Below are 20,540 nucleotides of genomic sequence, written 5' to 3'. Positions count from 1 at the left end.
CTCCCTGGAATGGAAATAAGAAACGCCCTAACCTTTGTAATAGAGATTGATAGGATTGAATCAACTGGTATAAATACAGATGTAACAAGACAGCAAGAGACAGAACTTAGAACACAGAGCTTAGAAGAGAATTCAGAAGACAGAACCTACACGGAGCCTGGAGACAGAAGAACTTCACTGGAGAGAACATGGCAAAAGATCCTGAACTGAACCTGACTGCAGAGGTTGGCAAGAGAGCCTGACTGGAGCCTGGTGACAGAACCTGTCCTTCCCGGCACCCCTATAATTCTGATGTTGGTACGCTTGAAGCTGTCCCAGAGGCTCCTTACACTATCTTCGTATTTTCGGATTCTTTTTTCATTTTGCTTTTCCAGTTGGGTGTTTTTTGCTTCTTCGCGTTTTGAATCTTTGACTTGATTCTTGCGCTCCTCTGGTCTGCTGTTGGGTGTCTGTATAATATTCTTTATTTCAGTCAGTGTATGCTTAATTTCTAGTTGGTTCTTTATCACAACATTGAGGGTCTCATTAGATTTCTTGAGGATCTCACTACATTTATCGGCGGTCTCACCAGTCTTTTCGAGGGCCTTACTAAGTTTATCGGCAGCTTCTAGACAGTTCTTGAGAGACCTTAAAAGTGTGGTTTTGAGCTCTATATCTTCCATTTCTGACATTTGCGTCCTGTTTCTTTGTCTGCGCATTTTTTTATCTTTTCTTGGTGTACCCCCTAGTGGTCTTTGTGTGCAGTCTTGTAGTTAAGCCTTGATTGTTGTCGGTAATACCAGGGGTGATTTGACCTCCAGGCTCACTGGCTATGAGAGTCAGCTGTGTCTGCAGTGGGAAAGCTTCTGTGCTGGATCTTTAGGGTGGTGCTAATCTAGCCTTTGCCTGAGGCTATCCGGCAAATGGTTCTGGGCTGGGCTTGGGCGGGGCAGGTTCCTGGGGATCTACAGGGCGGGCTGGAGCGAGCAGTCATGGCTGCTCTCAGTTCCGTCCCTAGGGGCTCTGCCTCTCAGAGTCCCGTCAACTGCTGCAAACCTCGGAGAGAAAGCTGCCTTCGAGTTCCGACCGAAGCCAGACAGTCCCGCTTCTCCCGTTTGAGTCTGGGTCCCCAGAGACTCGCCCGGATCTGGAGCTCAGAGTCTGAAACTCCCTCCCGATTGAAAACAACAACCCCGCCCTCTGCCTCCAGCCCACTCTGTGCGCGCACTCCGCACCTGAGTATTTCACTTCAGCACTGCGCCTCCTCTGAGTCTGGGTATGATATTCTCTTTCCTCCTAGTTGTAGAATTTCCACTCAGCCAGCCTTCCTGTGGTTCTGGATGATGTCTGTTCTGTCCTGTAGTTATATCTCTGAAGTGGTTGTTCGAGGCAGCAGTCTCCGGCGTTAACCTATGCCGCCATCTTGGTTTCTCCCCGACATTCTTAAAATTAGGGCCTGCACCAGGCCTTCCATATTGTGTACCTTCCAGATGAAGGTGGTAGTTGATATATAAGCTTGTCATGTACTCTTTTTGACACTTTAAATGAGCTTAGAAATAGCCACCTAGCCAGGCTGGTATGGCTCTGGTTGAGCGTGGAGCCATGGTTCAATTCCTGTTTAGGGCATATGCCCGGGTTACAGGCTCAATCTCTAGTAGGAAGTTTTCAGGAGGCAGCCAGTCTATGATTCTCTCTCATCATTGATGTTTCTATCTCTCTCTCTCCCTCTCTACTCCTCCCTCTGAAATTAATAAAAGCGTATGTAAATAGTTTTTTAAAAAGAAATAGCCATCTAATCACACAGTTCTTATAGTTACTATTTCTTTTTTTTTTTTTTATTAAATCTTTATTGTTCAGATTATTACATTTGTTCCTTTTTTTCCCCCCCATAACTCCCCTCCTCCCAGTTCCCGCCCCACCCTCCGCCCTCACTCCCCACCCACTGTCCTCATCCATAGGTGCACGATTTTTGTCCAGTCTCTTCCCACATCTCCCACACCCCTTTCCCCCCCAAGAATAGTCAGTCCATTCCCTTTCTATGTCCCTGATTCTATTATAATCAACAGTTCATTCTGTTCATCAGATTATTTATTCACTTGATTCTTAGATTCACTTGTTGATAGATGCATGTTTGTTGTTCATAATTTGTATCTTTACCTTTTTCTTCCTCTTCCTCTTCTTAAAGGATACCTTTCAGCATTTCATATAATCCTGGTTTGGTGGTGATGAACTCCTTTAGCTTTTCCTTATCTGTGAAGCTCTTTATCTGACCTTCAATTCTGAATGATAGCTTTGCTGGATAAAGTAATCTTGGTTGTAGGTTCTTGGTATTCATCACTTTGAATATTTCTTGCCACTCCCTTCTGGCCTGCAAAGTTTCTGTTGAGAAATCAGCTGACAGTCGTATGGGTATTCCCTTGTAGGTAACTGAGTTTCTTTCTCTTGCTGTTTTTAAGATTCTCTCTTTATCTTTTGCTCTTGGCATTTTAATGATGATGTGTCTTGGTGTGGTCCTCTTTGGATTCCTTTTGTTTGGGGTTCTCCGCGCTTCTTGGACCTGTAAGTCCATTTCTTTCACCAGGTGGGGGAAGTTTTCTGTCATTATTTCTTCAAATAGGTTTTCAATATCTTGCTCTCTCTCATCTTCTGGCACCCCTATAATTCTGATGTTGGTACGCTTGAAGCTGTCCCAGAGGCTCCTTACACTATCCTCGCATTTTTGGATTCTTTTTTCATTTTGCTTTTCTGGTTGGATGTTTTTTGCTTCCTCGCATTTCAAATCATTGACTTGATTCTTGCGCTCCTCTGGTCTGCTGTCGGGTGTATGTATAATATTCGTTATTTCAGTCCGTGTATGCTTAATTTCTAGTTGGTTCCCCAATATAAGATCGAGGGTCTTATTAGTTTTCGTGTAGAGCTCATTAAGTTTATCGGCAGCTTCTAAACAGTTCTTGAGAGACCTTAAAAGTGTGGTTCTGAACTCTATTTCTTCCATTGACAATTTTGTCCTGTTTCTTTGTCTCCGCATTTTGTTATGCTTCCTTGGTGCACCCCCTAGTGGTCTTTGTTCGCAGTCTTATAGATAAATCTTGATTGTTGTAGCTAATTCCAGGGAGGGTTTGACCTCCAGGCCAAGTGGCTATGAGAATCAGCTGTGTCAGTAGTGAGAGAACTTCTGTCCTCTAGGGAGGTGCTAATCTAGCCTTTGCCTGAGGCTATCCGGCAAATGCCTCTGTGCAGGGCTTGGGCGGGGCGGGTCGAACAGGATCAACAGGGTGGGCCAGAGAGAGCAGTTATGGCGGCTCTCAGTCCTGTCCCCAGGGGCTCTGTCTCTCTGAGTCCCAGCACCCGCTGCAAAGCTCGGAGAGAAAGCTGCACTCGCTCTGACCGAAGCCAGACAGACCCGCTTCTGCCGTTTGAGTCTGGGTCCCTAAAGACTCGCCCGGATCTGGTGCTCAGAGTCTGCGACTCCCTCCCTATTGAAAACAACAACCGCGCCCTCCGCCGCCAGCCCGCTCCGCGCACTCCGCACCTCAGAATTTGACTTCAGCACTGCGCCTCCTCAGAGTGTCCGTGTGCGTTTCTCTTTCCTCCTAGTTGTAGGACTTCCACTCAGCCAGCGTTCCTGTGGTTCTGGGTGATGTCCCTTCCGTTTTTTGGTTACACTTTTGAAGTAGTTGTTCAAAGCAGCAAACTCCGGCGTTAACCTATGCCGCCATCTTGGTTCTCCTTCAGTGCTTTTCTTTATCAATATATATTATTGGGAAAGTTGGTTACAAATAATAAGTTATATATGTATGCATACACAAGCATAACCACAATATTCCACTAAGCTGAGATAAAGGGATAGGAAAAAAAGCCATCAGAAATAAAGAACAAAAATAGCTGGAAAAGAGGCAAATGCAGCAAACATTTGGAAGATGAAGGCAGATGGGTGAGTGGTAACTGATTTTGCAAATATGAGAAAGTGGAATCCTAGGTTGGCAACGGGGAGTCCCCAAGGACAGGCACAGGAACTGACAAAGCCACCTCGGAACAGAAATGAAGGGGAACTGATAGTTACTATTTCTTTGTAAATTTTAGACAATTGCCTCTTCCCCTATATCTCATTCATACAGGTGAATGTGTTTTGCAACTGCACTGTTTTAGTACCTCAGGGACTAACAGTATTCCACCTGTTGCCAGCTGGCTAGACAGTGATCCAGCTCAGAACTCCATGCTCAGGTCTGGCTTGCTAGACCATTATGTGAAGTTGGGTTCCCTAAAAACAAAGCCTGAGACAAAGACTCTTTAGTCAGTGATTTATTGTGAGAATTTTCTCCAGAGGAAAAGGGATAAGGAAGGCAGGACACTGTGCTGGGAAATGCTAAGCAAGGATGTGGTCATAGCTGGAGACCAGCTCTAGCCTGATTCCCTGAGGAGCACAGGAACATGAATCACTCCACATGGTTGGTTCATCTTTGGTGCTGGGAACCAGCCCCCAGGACAAAGAGATTTAACCTTCAGGTGAATATGCCTCCATTTGGCCCAAAGAAATACACTGGGGAGAGATGGCATAAGCAATCAATACACATAACAGCAGGGATGAGAAATATGCCTGAAAGCGAGATTTTCCAGGGTATCAACAGCATCCACTACACTAGTGAACTGTTCTGATTTGTTTACTGAATAGCAAAGACTTTTTTGAAATTCTTCTTAAATTCCTCTTCTGTTAGGTCTGAGTCATTGTGCTGGGGAAAAACACACAGACAAAAATAATGACAATATCAGTGTCATTAGACAATGTGCATTGGAAAATGATCAGAACTCTTGTTTTAAACATAAGTTACATTAAACAGATTAAGTTTAAAAACTCAAGCAGCTAAGCCCAGACGGCATGGCTCTGTGGTTGAGCGTCCACCTATGAACCATGAGATCATGGTTTACTTCTGATCAGGGCACATGCCCAGGTTGTGGGCTCGATCCCCAGTGTGGGGCGTGAAGGAGGCAGCTGATCAATGATTCTCTCTCATTATTGATGTTTATATCTCTCTCTCCCTCTGCCTTTCTCTTTGAAATCAATAAAAATATATTTAAAAACAAGCAAAAACAAACCAACAAAGCAAGACAAAACAATACAAAAATCTCAAGCTGGTAAGAGTAACTTTTGTTTCCTAATAGCATGATTAACTCTTGTTGTCTAGACAGAAATGGGAAATAATTACTATACAGAGGACTCTCAGTCATTGGTTTTGGGTTGTTTGTTTCAGTGGGAGTTAGGTCTTAGTAACAATCAAATATTACAGATGTACAATCAGTGATCTTCCTTTCACATTGTCAATTTGATTCCCCTTGGGTGATATGTTATATGGTTCATTAACATGCAAAGGAATCTGCAGTTTGGGACCTTTGAGAGGTCTGATTGAGTGTATTTGGGAGAGGTAAGAAGGATAACATGACTTTAGGAAGGAATTTTTTCCTTAGGTTTTGAACAGGGAGGACACCACTGTTCTCAATGGTCGCCTGTCACCTTTTAGGAGAGGAATTAGCACTCAGGGGCCTGGAGTCTGGTTGCAGGGACAACTCCTTATTCACTGTTGCTCTCTCTGGTGAACTTAAACCCTCAATTTCAAAACCCAGTCACTTCTTGAATCCTTCCTTGTATAGGCTTGTCATAGGACGAGGGAAACTCTAAAATCTCCAAGTACCAGGAAATGCAGGCAGAGTGACTCAATATATAGAAAATGAAATGGATGTAGGGAGAGCCTCTTACCTTAGGATCTTGATAGATGTTGTTCATATCAAGCACAAACCCCTCAACTTGGGCATAACATCCATCATTTAGACTATTCTTGATTTCATCCAATCTCCTAAGTGTCTCTAGGCATTGAGAAGCCTTTTGAACCTGGTGAAAATATATCAATAGGAGCATTACTGACAAAGTTCAATGTCTACGTTCTGTGGATTCCCATAAAATCCAGAGGAAATACAAGGTAAAGGTAAAGGCAGCTCATGCACCCCCTCCCATGGGCTTCAGATCACAGATTCCCCAGTGTCTGTGTCAAGGTTGGGTAACATTATGGGGCCTATGCATGGTTTGTTGTTGTTACTCACATAATTTTCATGTGGAATATTCGGAAAAACGTTGCCCTCGAAATGGCAATAGGCCTTTAGGAGTAGGAATTCACATTTCTGCAAAGAAGGAGACTGTGAATGAAAAGCAACTTGGCAGGAGTGAGCCCAAATGCATGTCTAGGCAGATACATGAACACAGTAGTCTACTGGAAGTTTCCCCAAACAGGGATTGTTCTTGGACACTAACATGTAATAGCTGAGATTTTTTCTTTCTTTTTCTTTCTGCAAACAGGTTCTGGTGAATTTTCAGCGTGGATGAGGCATGGTCAGAAGAGCAGGCACCCTTTGAAACTCTTGCCCTCACCCATGACTGTTTGACTTCTCATGTGAGCAGAAAGGAGATGTTTTGGGTCAAATTTAACTCACCATCTTCTCTTCAGGCCTCATCGGTCTTGCCAGGACCTCAGATTCACTGGCTTGCTGCTGACTTCGTGAAGACATTTTTATTTTGCAGAAGGTACATTTCCAATTGTTCCTGAGATGTCAGATATAAGTGAGCAAGGCAAGCCCCAGAAACACCTCCATTCCCACAGCTGCCACTGTTCTTTCAGACGTAGCTGATGGGCACAGCCAGGGAATGAGGGGACACCTCCCAGATTCTCTAGGACTCTCATGTGGTAACCCTGGCTCTTAGAGTAGAAGCAGCATTTTATTGGGTGTAATATGGAGTCTGGGTGAGTGATGGGCTCCCCTTTCTCTTTCTGAGCTGCTGGGAGCACAAGTAGCCCTGCCCAACAAGTCTTAGTGTTGGAAATGGGCCTTAACCCCTGGGGGCCTTGTGCCTCTATTACCCAGTTGAGAACATGGCAAAATGAAGAAAAATATCTTTGTTTCCTGACTTTTCTGAATAAGCACAGAACACAGACAACTAGAATTTGTGCTCCTGTGAACAGGAGTCTGAGGTGGGAAAGTTCTGGAAAGGACAGTAGTGGTATGTAGACAAGGAACCCAGCCACCAGTCTCAACCTCCCTGGGCAGAGAGGGGAATATTACCCTCCTGTTGACAGTATCTTTAAACAGCTCCCCACATCATATCACTGGACCCTGTACTTCTGACCCTGCTCTTTTCCCATCAGGACACAAGGAGAGACTCTGCATTGGGAGTGTGCATGGCAGGTAGAAGGTCCATAGAAGGAGAGGGGTCTGCATCTCACAAACCTCTTAGAGTCCACAGGTGGGATGTGACAGTCCCCATGAAAGAAGCTGAAACACCAGCTGCAGTTGAAGAGCTTTCCTTCATCCCCACAGATCTTGCATTTCTCTGCTTTTTTCAGCTAGAAGATAAAACAACGTCTGTATCCCCACTGAGACCTTGAAGACCAAAACTGTGGGAATCTGGAACTCATTGATTTTGTGGGAACCTTCATGGACAAGTTACGTGCTTCTCCCTGAGCTATGAACCAACTGCATGGAGTGGTGATTCAGAAAAAGAACTCTTGGTCTGTGGTGAAGTTCAGGAGGAGTGGCCTATGTGACCAGAAAATGTTTTCCTATAAAACCAGAGCCTCTAACACAGAAAGATCAGCTACAAAAGAGAGGATGAATTTTATAGAAATGTGAACCATTGTATTACCTTGCAAATAAAACAAGATCCTGGAACAAAAAGATTTGCCTATACCATAATGAGTAAAATGATGCAAGGAAAGGTGGTTTACTGAGAAATTGATAAGATGGAATAAACTTCTAAGACAACATTACATCCTGTTTTCTTGACTGAGGGCTCCCTATGAGTTCAAGGGCCTGGTAGGGGTTCCTGGACTGTGGATTCTGTACCTGGGGTGCCCCTGGACCTATGACAGTGTCTTCGAATTGGAAAGACCACAGGCACAGATGACCAGGTCGTGCCAGGGAGGACAGAGCTCTTTGGCACTAGAACCCTGGGGAGATGCCCCATGACTCAGCGTGGCATGTAAGGTGTGGAGGCTCCATCCCTGAAAGGCCAGAGAGAGTGGCAATTGCTTTGTTCTATAAACAGAATAGGGAGGGACTCCCTTCAACAACTGATACTGGATTTCTCACCAGTCTCAGTGTGGCCTTTAACCATGTTTAATTTCATTTGAAGAAGATAAAATTTGACAGCATTTTCATCCAAATCCTGTGGTGTAACTTTTACTCATTGAACCCAACCAAATTTATAGAGCAGATATGAAGATACACTGTGTTATATACAATCATATGTATTCATGAGAAATAGCTGGCCTGTGCCTGAGCCCTATCCTAATGAAGAAAATGCAGTGTAAAGTCTAACATTAAAGTTCAACATTATGTGCTGCTGTGACATTTGGCAAAATTGAGAAGGCCTTGAACAGCCTATCTGCTCCCTTCCTGAATCTGCTCTCCTGGATAAGGTCCCACAGCTAAACAATGCTCCTTGTCAGGGGGACACATGTAACCCTGCTCAGCCTGGAATAACAGGTTTCAGTTCCCTGTCAGCGAAAGAATTATTTAAACCAGCATGCCATAACCTCCTAGGGAAACCTGGGAATAACCCACACTCCACAGCCCCTGGTTGCTCCCTCTGTTCCTGAGGGCAACCGTGGTGAGGCCTGCATGGCTGGCACTGCCTTCTTTCCTTGGTTTAGGAGTATATGTAACTAATAAACATCTGTCAATCCATCTGTCCAGTGACAGATGCCATTACTTGCTGTCCCCCAAACTGTGTGGTAGACATCCCTCCCTCACCAATGGGGTGAAAAGGAGGTGATTAAAACAGAAAACCCCTTTATTCTTTCTTTTAAATGAGAATCAGCATTTACATATGAATCAGGAACTATCAGGAACTATATTGGTTCCTGGTTGCTTTCCTGGTTCTGCCTTCTGAGAGAATCCAGAAGATTCTGGGTTGCTCTATAGATGGAAACATCCTGTCTATACCATTGTCTATTGGAGAAATTCCTACCCTCTTGTGACCATCTCAGGTGACAAAAATGAGACTGAATTGGGGACTGGCCCCCCATTGATGAGTGCTGGGTGGAGGGAAAGTGGTCCATTGAGGAGCAGGTGGAGGCAGGAATGACACCGTCCATCTTTCTCTGCCAGGACCATTTCTCCTTTCTCCAAACACATGGGGTCAGTGCCATCACTCTCCTGGGCTTAGTCAATCAGCCTCACTGTTGTATCTGTTTCCCTTTTTGTCCTCTCCTCTTCTAACACTTAGAATCCCTTAGGTTTAGATATTTGGCCATTTGATTGCCCTAGATAATCAAATGACTCTCAAAGCTGCAGTTACATTGCCATGTCTCCAGCTCCCAAATGTCCAGCCTGTCTTCTGCATTTGTGCACATCCCTATGCTCACCCAGCATCTCCCCCTGGGCCCTTAAAGTGCACCCCAAACTCATCCAGGCAAAACAATGTATTATCCTGTCCCCACACCCACTACCTGTTCTTTCCTGGTGCTTCCATTTCATAAAACATTCGCCTTTGACCACAAACCTGAGAATACATCCTGGGTCTATACTCTCACTCATATTCCGAATCCTACTAAGCCCACTCCTTTTCATAGTAACAGTTAAGCTTGTTTTGTTAGTTCCATCTCTGTAGGGTCCACTGTGTACAGGGATGCCGAGACCCTAATGAATGGTTCCACCCTAATACATAGAGAAAAGTGTTCTGTTTCTCAAAGTCTGTATTATATCTCTGTTAGCAGCACACAAAGATCACAAATGTCCATCTTGAAGTAAATGGGCACAGTAATGTGCAGCACAGCTATGTTGTTTCTCTTCATGCAGAAAGTAATAAAAGATGAAAAGTCACTCTGATTTAGGGTGAAAATTCTTATCTGGGGAGAATCAGGATTCTAGTCATTTCTTTTGCTTTTAAAAATGGCCATATATGAGAAAGTGCAAAGCTCAAGGAACATCTGGCCAACAGCTCCCATTCAATGTTCCAGAGAATCCTGAACCGCATCCTTAATGGAGTTTGAAACTGGGTCTAACATGGAGGCCCAGGGCCATTTTCCTTCTCCTCACTGTAGGCACTCACAGACTGCTATCATCACTCTCCAGAAATTGGTGACCCACTTCCCAGAAAAACAAGGAAATAACAAATGTAATAAGTGCACAAGAATCTTGTATCCCTATCTGTAATAAATTCTAGGGCCTTTTCCCTTTGGCTCTTTGTCTCTTAGCTTGGCTGCACATTTGAATTGTCTGAGCCGAGTATATAAAATACTAAATTTCTGGTCCCAACATCATAGGTGCTGAATCAATTGGTCTGGTTTGAGACACAGGCATTGGTATTTTCCTTAAGTCATAGAATGAGTAACTTACGTATCAAAATCATCTGAAGACATTTTAACAATTCTAATGTCCAAGTCATGACTCAGAATGATTAAATCAAAATTTTATCTAGAGTGGGATCAGACAATGTTATTTTTCAAAGGTCTTCAGGTGATTCTTTTGTGCAAAGTGTGGAACCTGAGTTGAGATTTAGTCTTACATGTGTGGTTATTAATGCATGAGGTATTATAAGCCAGTCCTGAATTGGGCTGTAATATCTATCCTAGGAAAGATTATTAAGAAGAGTGAGGGTTAATTGTTAAAACAATTGCCTGTTTCTCCCCATGGAGTCTTGATCATGGGTAGTGTGATCACCACCATCAGCAACTCTTCTAGGGCACTCCTCTAAAGTTAAAATGAATCCAAGCTCCTCTGTACTCCAATTCAACTTCCAGAAGTTCACCCTCATTTTCCTTTTATCCAAATCCCAAGATGGCACCTGGCTTACTTTTCACAGGAAATTGACTACTGAGTACAAGACTTACATTGCTATTGATTATCTAGTAGAATGACTTGGACTTATTATCTTCAGGCAGCCTCAGCTTTTATCCCCACCTGATGCAGGGAGGTCATAGACAAGGGCGATCCACTTAAAAATGACCTGAGAAATGGTCATGTCATTGCCTGCCTCTCTGGAGAGTCTGGAATACCCTGCTCCCCATTAATTATTTATCCATGGTAAACAATGAAGTTGAAATAATTCTGGAGGTCAGGGATATTATTTCAAACTTCTGTAATGAATATTGAGCATTTTTAATGTATTAAATAATTGCATAGTGAATGAGTAAATAAATGAGTTTTATTTCACTTAGGAAAAGATATTACTTGCTATCTCTTTAGAAAATACTAGCATAAAACCAATAATATTTGTGGATGAGTATTTCAGATATATGACAATACAGCAGCTGTCACCAGAAAGGATAAGTGGCCCTAATCAAGAGACAGGAAGCTGTCATGTGGCGCCAAGTGTGACACTAATGTTATGAGAAAACAGGACTCCATCAGCAAGAGAAGTTCTGGGAGGCACAGTGGATCCACCGAGGTAGTAATGGGTCCTGAGATCAGACACTTCAATTCTTCATCAAGGACACACAAAATATAGGGGTAACTGAACCTTGTTGCTGCAAAGTGTTGTACCCATGGATAAGGATAGAACCTGTGGGTCGGAAGTTGCTAGCTCTTTTAGGTACGCCAGATAGAATAACTCTAGACACACAGAGAATGATAGAGACACTACTATTTAAAGTAGTCACTGAATAGGTAAAAGAATAATTTATCTTCAGTAAACCCAATGGGTATAATGTGCCAAGGACTGGTGGGTCAAAAGTCCTAGAACATCAGGTTATCTAAAGGCCTAGACCAGTGGTCAGCAAACTCATTAGTCAACAGAGCCAAATATCAACAGTACAACGATTGAAACTTCTTCTGATAGCCAAATTTTTTAAACTTAAACTATATAGGTAGGTACATTGTTATTAACTTAATTAGGGTACTCCTAAGGCTTAGGAAGAGCCACACTCAGGGGGCCAAAGAGCCTCATGTGGCTTGTGAACCACAGTTTGCCGACCACGGGCCTAGACAGCTATATGTAACCTAATGTACATACTATGAAAGTTTTGGATGGTCATTTCTACCTGGAGTATATGAGAATGACACTTTTCACCTCCCCCTTCTTCTTAATTTCTCATTCATACTCAATCTTGAAAAAGCTATCACTTTATCCTTAAGCTACACCTCACATTATGTATTTTGTTTATTGCCTCCATAATCTTTTTCCATAGAGAGATAAATCACTTTCATAGACAGTCAGAAGGCCTGCACAGCCCCTGAGGTGGAACCAAAATGGTTGGCATCAAAGTAAGGAATTTATTAGGTCATCCCCTCATGTAAGACACTTCAAGTTCCCAAAAGCTCCCTCCCAACAGCACCATCCTTAGGAAACGTTTGCCAATAATTTTTGCCTGAGAAAGAATATTGTAAGTCTGTGTGTATATTTTATAGAAGGATGGAAGATTATGTAAAACAAGAGCAGAATATAAATATGCTTTTAGTTGCCTATCTCAAGAAATAGTGTATGGTTTCATATATGTCTCAAGGTAGACTCAGTGCTAAACCTGGTTCATCTAGATGATGGTGATCAAATTTTGCTTCATCAGATTTTATTAAAGTTAGAAATAGTATCCTTTATTAAAAATATCTGGTCTGAGTCAAAAATGAGCCTGTGACCTTATTAAGAAATATTTTTATGTATTCCATAATTACGTCTGCTTTTACAACTTGGACACCCTGACAATATCTCTAGCTATAGCTAAAAATCAGCTATGAGATCTATTTTGATGGCTCTTTATTATCCTCATCTCAAATGGTTTACCATTCAAAGATGACCTTGCATTCAACCTAATACTCAATGAAACAAATCTGAAGGCACATACAAAATAAATAAATTAAATAAAATGAAGGGAGGAACCAGGAGAAGAGGCAACAATGTTAATTACACAACTGAGTAACCATAAAAAAGATGCTACACCATATAAAATTAGTTATGTAATAAGAACTTGTATATTTTCTCCTTAGATTTCATTGTCCTAGGAGATGTATTGGTAAACATATTGCTATGAGAGATGTCTGAAGTTTTGGTGCCAATCGTTTCTTCTAAGACTTTTATGGTTTCATGTGTTACATTTAAGTCCTTTATCCATTTTGAGTTTATTTTTGTGTATGGTGCTAAGTTGGTGGTCTAGTTTCATTTTTTTGCATGTACCTGTCCAATTTTCCCAACACCATTTATTGAAGAAACTGTTTCTACTCCATTGTATGGTCTTGCCTCTTTTGTCAAATATTAATGAGTATAATGGCTTGGGTCGATTTCTATTCTATTCCATTGATCTACATTAAAACGAAAAGCTTCTGTACTGCAAAAGAAACCATCAACAAAACAACAAGAGAGCCCACCACATGGGAGAACACATTTGCAAATGATACATCCAATAAGGGGTCAATCTTCAAAATTTATAGAGAACTCATACAACTTAACAAAAGGAAGACAAACAATCCAATTAAAAATGTCAAATGACCTAAATAGACACTTCTTCAAAGTGGACATATAGAAAGTCAGTAGACATGGAAAAATGCTCAAAGTCACTAATCATCCAAGAAATGCAAATCTAAATGACAATGAGATATCACCTCACACCTGTTAGAATGGCTATCATGAATAAATCAACAAATGACAAATATTGACCAGGTTGTGGAGAAAAGGAAACCCTAGTACACTGCTGGTGGGAAAGCAGACTGGTGCAGCCATTATGGAAAATAGTATGGAGTTTCCTCAAAAAAATTAAAAATGGAACTCCCTTGCCCTAACCGGTTTGGCTCAGTGGATAGAGCATGGGCCTGCGGACTGAAAGGTCCCAGGTTCGATTCCGGTCAAGGGCATGTACCTTGGTTGCGGGCACATCCCCAGTAGGGAATGTGCAGGAGGCAGCTGGTCAATGTTTCTCTCTCATGGATGTTTCTAATTCTCTATCCCTCTCACTTGCTCTCTGTAAAAAATCTATAAAATATATTTTAAAAAAATAAATAAAAATGGAACTCCCATTTGACCCAGTGATTCCACTTCTAGGAATATATCCTAAGAAACCTGAAACACTCCTTAGAAAGAATACATGCATCCCCATGTTCATAGCAGCACAATTCACAATAGCTAAGATTTGGAAACAGCCTAAGTGCCCATCAGCAGATGAGTGGATACCAAAACGGTGATACATCTACACAATGGAATACTACATTGGCATAAAAAATAAGGAACTTTTCCCATTTGCAACAGCATGCATGGAACTGGAGAGCATATGCTAAGTGAAATAAGCCAGTTGGAGAAAGATAAATATCACATGATCTCACTCATATGTGGGGTATAATGACCAACATAAACTGATGAACAAAAATAGATCCAGAGACAAGGTAGCACTGAACAGACCATCCAACTTCAGAGAGAAGGCAGGGGAAGGGGGTGGTTAGAGATCAACCAAAGGACTTGTATGCATGCATATTAACATAACCAATGGACACAGACACTGGGGCAGTGGGGGCTTGCCCTTGTGGGTGGGAGTTGTGTGTGTGTGTGGGGTGTCAATTGGGGGAAAAGAAGACATATGTAATACTTTAAACAATAAATAAAAAATTCACATATGAAATTTTAATTAAAAAGATTTGGAAATAACCTAAGTGCCCATCAGCAGATGAGTGAATAAAAAATGGTGGTACATTTATACAATGGAATACTATGTGGCAATAAAAAAAGAAAGAACTCTTACCATTTGCAACAGCATGGATGGATCTGGAGAATATTATTCTAAGTGAAATAAGCCAGTCAGAGAAAGATAAGTATCACATGATCTCACTTATATATGGAATCTAATGAACCAAATAAACTGATGAACAAAAAGACCCTGAGACATAGAAGCATGAACAGACTGTTGAACCTTAGAGGGAAGGCAGGGGAGGGTGGGTAGGAAGAGATCAACCCATGAACTTGTATGCATATACAATTGTCTGTGGACATAGACAATTGGGTGGTGAGGGACTTGGGGGCGGTTGGGGTTGGGGTGGGGGATGGGAGCAGGCTTGAAGAGGTTAATGTGGGGAAAATGGGATTTATGTAATACTTTGAACAATATAGATTAAAAAAAGAACTTGTATAAAGTAATAATCACCTTTTTCTTCACGCCACGTGGAGGTTTAAGTAGATATCCTTGCTGAAAGATTAAAAGATCCAAGTGTATAGTTAGCCTGTGTTCATGTTTTGTGAGTCTGGCATTGCAACCTCCTCCCAAATATTTCTACTTGGATGTTCCACTGTCAGCTCAAACCAAGATGTCTAAATGAGAACCCATCTTCCCCTCCTCAATGTGCTTCTAGAATTCATTAATAGTAGCTGGAAAATCCTCCTTAGAATTTTTTCCTTTCCTTTTGTGTTCTTATTTACTTAAGTTTTCATTTCCTTCACAATCTTTTTGACAGCTTTCACTTCCTTTCCATTCCCACCAGTGCCACTCAAGTTATTTCCTCACACCAGGGCTGCTCAACTTACACACACTTGTCCCACAGCTATTGGATGTCAGATACTCTGCACAATGTTGGGCACACAAAGATGTATAAACCCTAGAGAGATCTAGGAGAGCAAGGGGTTGCATGAAAGGATAAGTATAAAACTATGAGAAAGGCTTTAATAGTGTGGTCAGGGGGCCTAGGGAAGGGATGACAAGGCAGGTGAGTCAGGGAATATTCAGAGAGGGGTGACATTGGAGCTGAGCATTCTAGGTTCACTACAAGTGTCTAGAGCTAAAAGACAGTGAAGTCATTTCCAGGCCCCATGTTGTCTGAGATACTGTTTCAAATATGTCATTTCACACCTCAGGAGACTTCCCTGGTTCTGCATTGTTTATGCTATGAGTTTAAAATCCTTAGCCTGGCATTAAATCCCTCCAAAAAACCCCAAAACCCCAATTGATAAATTATGCCTTATCACACACAATCCATCTACCTCAATCTGTGGAGCCATGTTAGTCATGGTTCTGGTTTTCACACCACTCTTTCTCAGGAGTGCCTTCTGACCACTTGTTTGACTGTAGATGGTCTCCTTTCTTTCAGTGGCTAAAGTTATCTGCAAGCACCTGAGTCATAATGACTTCTCTCTCCTCCCGCACCTACTCCAACCGAGCCCCTTTGACATCAATGTGCTGCCTTGTACTGACTTAAGAGTGTGGGGCACCTCCCTCCAGGACAAGAATAAAGTCAGGGGACCTCAGAGCTCTAGCCATGACTCAACATATATTTTATGAGCAAATAGTGACCTTTTCTTCAAGTTCAAGGAAAGTCACATCTCCTGCCCCATCATTGGAATACCTGTATCATCCATTTTAGGGTTCTCCCACCACAGCACACACTGTTCTTCCAGTTACTTGATTTTTCATAGCCTCCTGCAACTTCAAATTCCCTTGGGGTGAACCAATTTCCATCCTCTCTCCTTATGCACTTCACCGTGGCTCCTGTAAGACCGGGATAATTGATCCTGAAAACCCCTTGTCCTCAGAGCTCAGACACTGGATCTACAGCCACCCAATTTGGGTTAAAGATCACTAACAGATGAGTGTGACCTCACCTTTCATACTTGAGAATCCCCAAACCCAGCCTGTAAGTCTCTTGTAAGGAGATTTCCTACTTTGGAGTGAAATCTCAAGTGGGGGCCCTGCTCTGCTGCTTACAATGACATTAAGGCAATATTTGTGCCCTGTATTACAATAATTTTCTTCCAGTTCAATGGAATTATTGAGCTGATATTTTTTTTACGTGAAATCATGAATAACTGACTTTAAAGTAATTGTGAAAAATTATTCATTGGAAAATTTTACTTATATATAGACTAGAGGCCCAGTGCACAAAATTTGTGCATGGGGGGTTGGGGAGAAGGTATCCCTCAGCCTGGTCAGCACCCTCTCCAATCTGGGATCCCTTGGGGGATGTCTGACTGCTTTTAGACCCAATCCCTGTGGGTAGTTGGACATCCCTCTCATAGTCCGGGACTGCTGGCTCCTAACCGCTCGCCAGCCTGCCTGCCTGATTGCCCTTAACTGCTTCTGCCTGCCAGCCTGATCATCCCCTAACTGCTCCCCTGCTGGCCTGATTGACGCCTAACTGCTCCCCTGCTGGCCTGATAGCCCCCAACTGCCCTCCCTTGCAGGCCTGATCACTCCCAACTGCCTTCCCCTGCTGGCCTGGTCACCCCTAACTACCCTTTCCTGCCAGCCTGGTTGCACCCAACTGCCCTTCCCTGCAGGCCTGGTCACCCCCAACTGTCATCCTCTGCAGGCCTGGTCGCCCCCAACTGCCCTCCCCTGCCAGCCTGGTTGCATCCAACTGCCCTCCTCTGTAGGCCTGATCGCCCACAACTGCCCTCACCTGCCGGCCATCTTGTGGCAGCCATCTTGTGATGATGTCACACATGATGCCACCTAGGCTTTTATTATATAGGATAAAAGATAGTCATATATGTGACAATATTATTCATTAAAAAAAGGAAATAAAAACCTTATTGAGATACCACATCACACCCTCTAGGATAGTCGTAAAGAAAAAGACAGACAATAACAATTGTTGGTTAGGATGCAGAGAAATGAGAGCACTCAGATTTTACTGGTGGGAATATAAACTGGTGCCATACTGTGGCAGATAGTTTCAATTTTTTTCAATAAGTTCAACATTGAATTGCCATGTAATCCTGCAATTCTACTCCAGAGTATATAGTGGAAAGAATTAAAAAACTAGGTTCACCAAAATCTTTATTCAAAACAGCATTATTCATAATAGTGAAAGGGTGAGAAAACCCAAACTGATAGATAAATGCATTACTGTGTTTCCACACGATGGACTGTTATATTATCCTATCTAATAAAAGAGAAACATGGTAATTAGTGTACGACCACTATCCTTCCCATTGGCTAATCAGGGCAATATGCAAATTAACTTCCAGCCAAGATGGCGGCCGGCAGCCAGGCAGCTGACGCGAACAGGGAGGCTTGCTTGCTTCAGTGACGGAGGAAGCCAAGCTTCCCCTCCTGCCTTGCCCACCTCTCAGCTGCACTCTAAGCAACATTGTAACAAATATAGAAGCTAAACAACACCCCAGGCTTCAGCCAGCAGGACCACAACATTGTTTCAAATACAGAAGGTAAACAAAGGCTTTCAGCAGTGGAGGTCTCATAGCTGGAGCCTAGCCTCAGAGCTAAAGCTGGCCCAGAATAAAAAAAAGGAAAAAAGGAGTGGTTGGGAGCTTCAGTCACCCGCCAGCCTGAAAACAGCCCTCAGCCCCTCACCCAGGCTGGCTAGGCACCCCAGTGGGGACTCCCACCCTAAAGGGGGTGTGACCAGCTGCAAACAGCCATCATCCCCTCACCCAGGCTGGCCAGGCACCCAAGCGGGACCCCCACCCTGAAGGGGGTGTGACCAGATGCAAACAGCCATTATCCCCTCACCCAGGCTGGCCAGACACCCAAGCGGGACCCCCACCCTGATCCAGGACACCCTTCAGGGCAAACCAGCCGGCCCCCACCCGTGCACCAGGCTTCTATCCTATATAGTAAAAGGGTAATATGCCTCCCAGCACTGGGATCAGCGTGACAGGGGGCAGCGACCAAACCCCCTGATCGCCCTGCAGCTCTGTGTGTGACAGGGGGCGGGGCCACAACCTCCCTATCTGCCCTGTTCTGTTGGTGACATGGGGGAGCTCCTCAACCCCCTGATCAGCCCTGCTCTGTGTGTGACAGGGGGGAGCTCCCCAACCACCCCCATCAGCCCTGCCCTGAGTGTGACAGTGGCTGCGCCCCAACCCCCTGATCCGCCCTGCTCTGTGACAGGGGGTGGTGCCCCAACTCCCCTATCGGCCCTGCTCTGTGAGTGACAGGGGGGAGCTCCTCAACCCCTTGATGGGCCCTGCTCTGTGCATGACAGGGGGGAGCTCCCCAAGCCCCTGATGGGCCCTGCTCTGTGTGTGACAGGGGGGAGCTCCTCAATCCCCTGATTGGCCCTGCTCTGTGTGTGACAGGGTATGAAGCCCCAACCCCCCTGATGGGCCCTGCTCTGTGCGTGACAGCGGGTGGCGCCGCAACCTCCCTATCGACCCTGCCTTGAGTGTGACAGGGGGCGGTGTCCCACCCCCCAATTGGCCCTACCCTAAGCGTGACTAGGGGTGGCATCGCAACCTCCTGATCCGCCCTGCTTTGTGCGTGACAGGGGGCGGCATCCCAACTCCCCAATCGGCCCTGCTCTGAACCGGACCAGGGGCTGCACCTAGGGATTAGGCCTGCCTTCTGGCACCCGGGAGCAGGCCTAAGCCAGCAGGTTGTTATCTCCCGAGGGGTCCCAGATTTCGAGAGGGCACAGGCAAGGCTGAGAGACCCACCCCCCCCAATGTACAAATTTTTGTGCACTGGGCCTCTAGTTTGAAAATAAAGAAGAATGAAGTATAATGGATGATATATACATATGAACCTAGAAAACATCATGCTGAGTGAAAACCAGTCACAGAAAGGCACATGTTATATGAGTCAATTGATATGAAATATTTAGAATGGGCCAGTTTATAGATCATAAAATATATGAGTGGTTGCATAGGGCTCTCTTGGAGTGAGGTGGGAGTGGGTATTAACTACTGAGAGACATGGTGTTTCTTTTAGTGGAGGAAAAAACTGTTCTAAAATTAGATTGTAATGATGGTTTTATAATCTTGTGAATAAACAAAAAGCTCAACAGTGAATTCTACACTTAAAATGGTGAATTACTAGTATATATGTGAGTTATATCTCAGTAAAGCTGTTTAAAAATAGTTTTGATGCAAACATATTATTTTTTCACATACCCACATTAAGATTAATCTGATATGGGGTTCATCATTATAGACAACTATTGGAAAGCTTTATAATGTTCAAATCAGAAAACATTTTACAGTCATTATGTACCTTGTCTCAAAGTCACACCAGGAGGAAGGTTTTTAATTATTATCCATTTATTAGATGAGAAGTTTCAGGCTCAGAAAAATCCAATTCTTTACTAAGTCACTCTTGGAAGAGCTGAGGCTGGGACTCAGGTTTTCTGATTCTAAATTTTGTGAACTCTGGAAGTGAGCACTTAATATGCACCATTTCTTAAAGTGTAAAAATGTCATCTTAGAGATCCCTACCTCTTCTCAAGACAAAACTGGGGCCCCAATTCCTTAAACAATGGGTAATTTACATGGGTAATTCCATTACTTTTTGTGATTCCTTCATGGAGGGGTTATAAGTGAAAGTAGACCTTGAATCTTACCTCGTTTCAATTTTCTCTTAATTAACATGCCCACCATCACCCCACAGGTCAGAGGAAGTATTTCAGCCTTAAAATCCACAGTCTCATCTGTGCGCATTTTTGTCCCTGAAAGAGAAGATTCTTCATTGTATCTCATTTTACAACTGCACAAATACAACTTCCTCCCATGTTGAGATTGTTTCTATAAAGACATAGGGGTACTTAGGAAACTTTATCTCACAAATCTTCAGAGTTTCAAAGTCTTTCTGTCAGTGGCATTTTTGATGCACAGCAATAGAATGCCTACCTTCATCTCACCTCTCAAATCTCAC

At 43.4% G+C, this 20,540-nt stretch overlaps 1 protein-coding gene across 2 annotated transcripts in view; it reads right to left on the bottom strand.

Annotated features, from left to right (window-relative positions):
* Nucleotides 1-4,249: 4,249 nt before the first annotated feature.
* The window catches only part of LOC132238326 (nuclear body protein SP140-like protein), a 60,611-nt gene continuing 44,320 nt past the window's right edge, over nt 4,250-20,540 (bottom strand). The window contains exons 10-17 of one of the 2 annotated variants that reach the window (XM_059703478.1): nt 20,230-20,334; nt 16,276-16,418; nt 15,084-15,125; nt 7,252-7,367; nt 6,460-6,568; nt 6,073-6,150; nt 5,732-5,863; nt 4,250-4,709 (exon numbers count right to left, since the gene is read on the bottom strand). In XM_059703478.1, coding sequence (XP_059559461.1) covers nt 4,641-4,709; nt 5,732-5,863; nt 6,073-6,150; nt 6,460-6,568; nt 7,252-7,367; nt 15,084-15,125; nt 16,276-16,418; nt 20,230-20,334 — 794 coding nt within the window. In that variant the 3' untranslated portion in view covers nt 4,250-4,640. The remainder of the gene's footprint in view (nt 4,710-5,731; nt 5,864-6,072; nt 6,151-6,459; nt 6,569-7,251; nt 7,368-15,083; nt 15,126-16,275; nt 16,419-20,229; nt 20,335-20,540) is intronic. The other variant, XM_059703479.1, reaches the window with a different exon arrangement.

Source organism: Myotis daubentonii, chromosome 7, assembly GCF_963259705.1.
Source record: "Myotis daubentonii chromosome 7, mMyoDau2.1, whole genome shotgun sequence".
Classification (NCBI taxonomy): domain Eukaryota; kingdom Metazoa; phylum Chordata; class Mammalia; order Chiroptera; family Vespertilionidae; genus Myotis; species Myotis daubentonii.
Note: the sequence above shows the minus strand (reverse complement) of the source record. Positions and strands in the feature narration are given on the sequence as shown.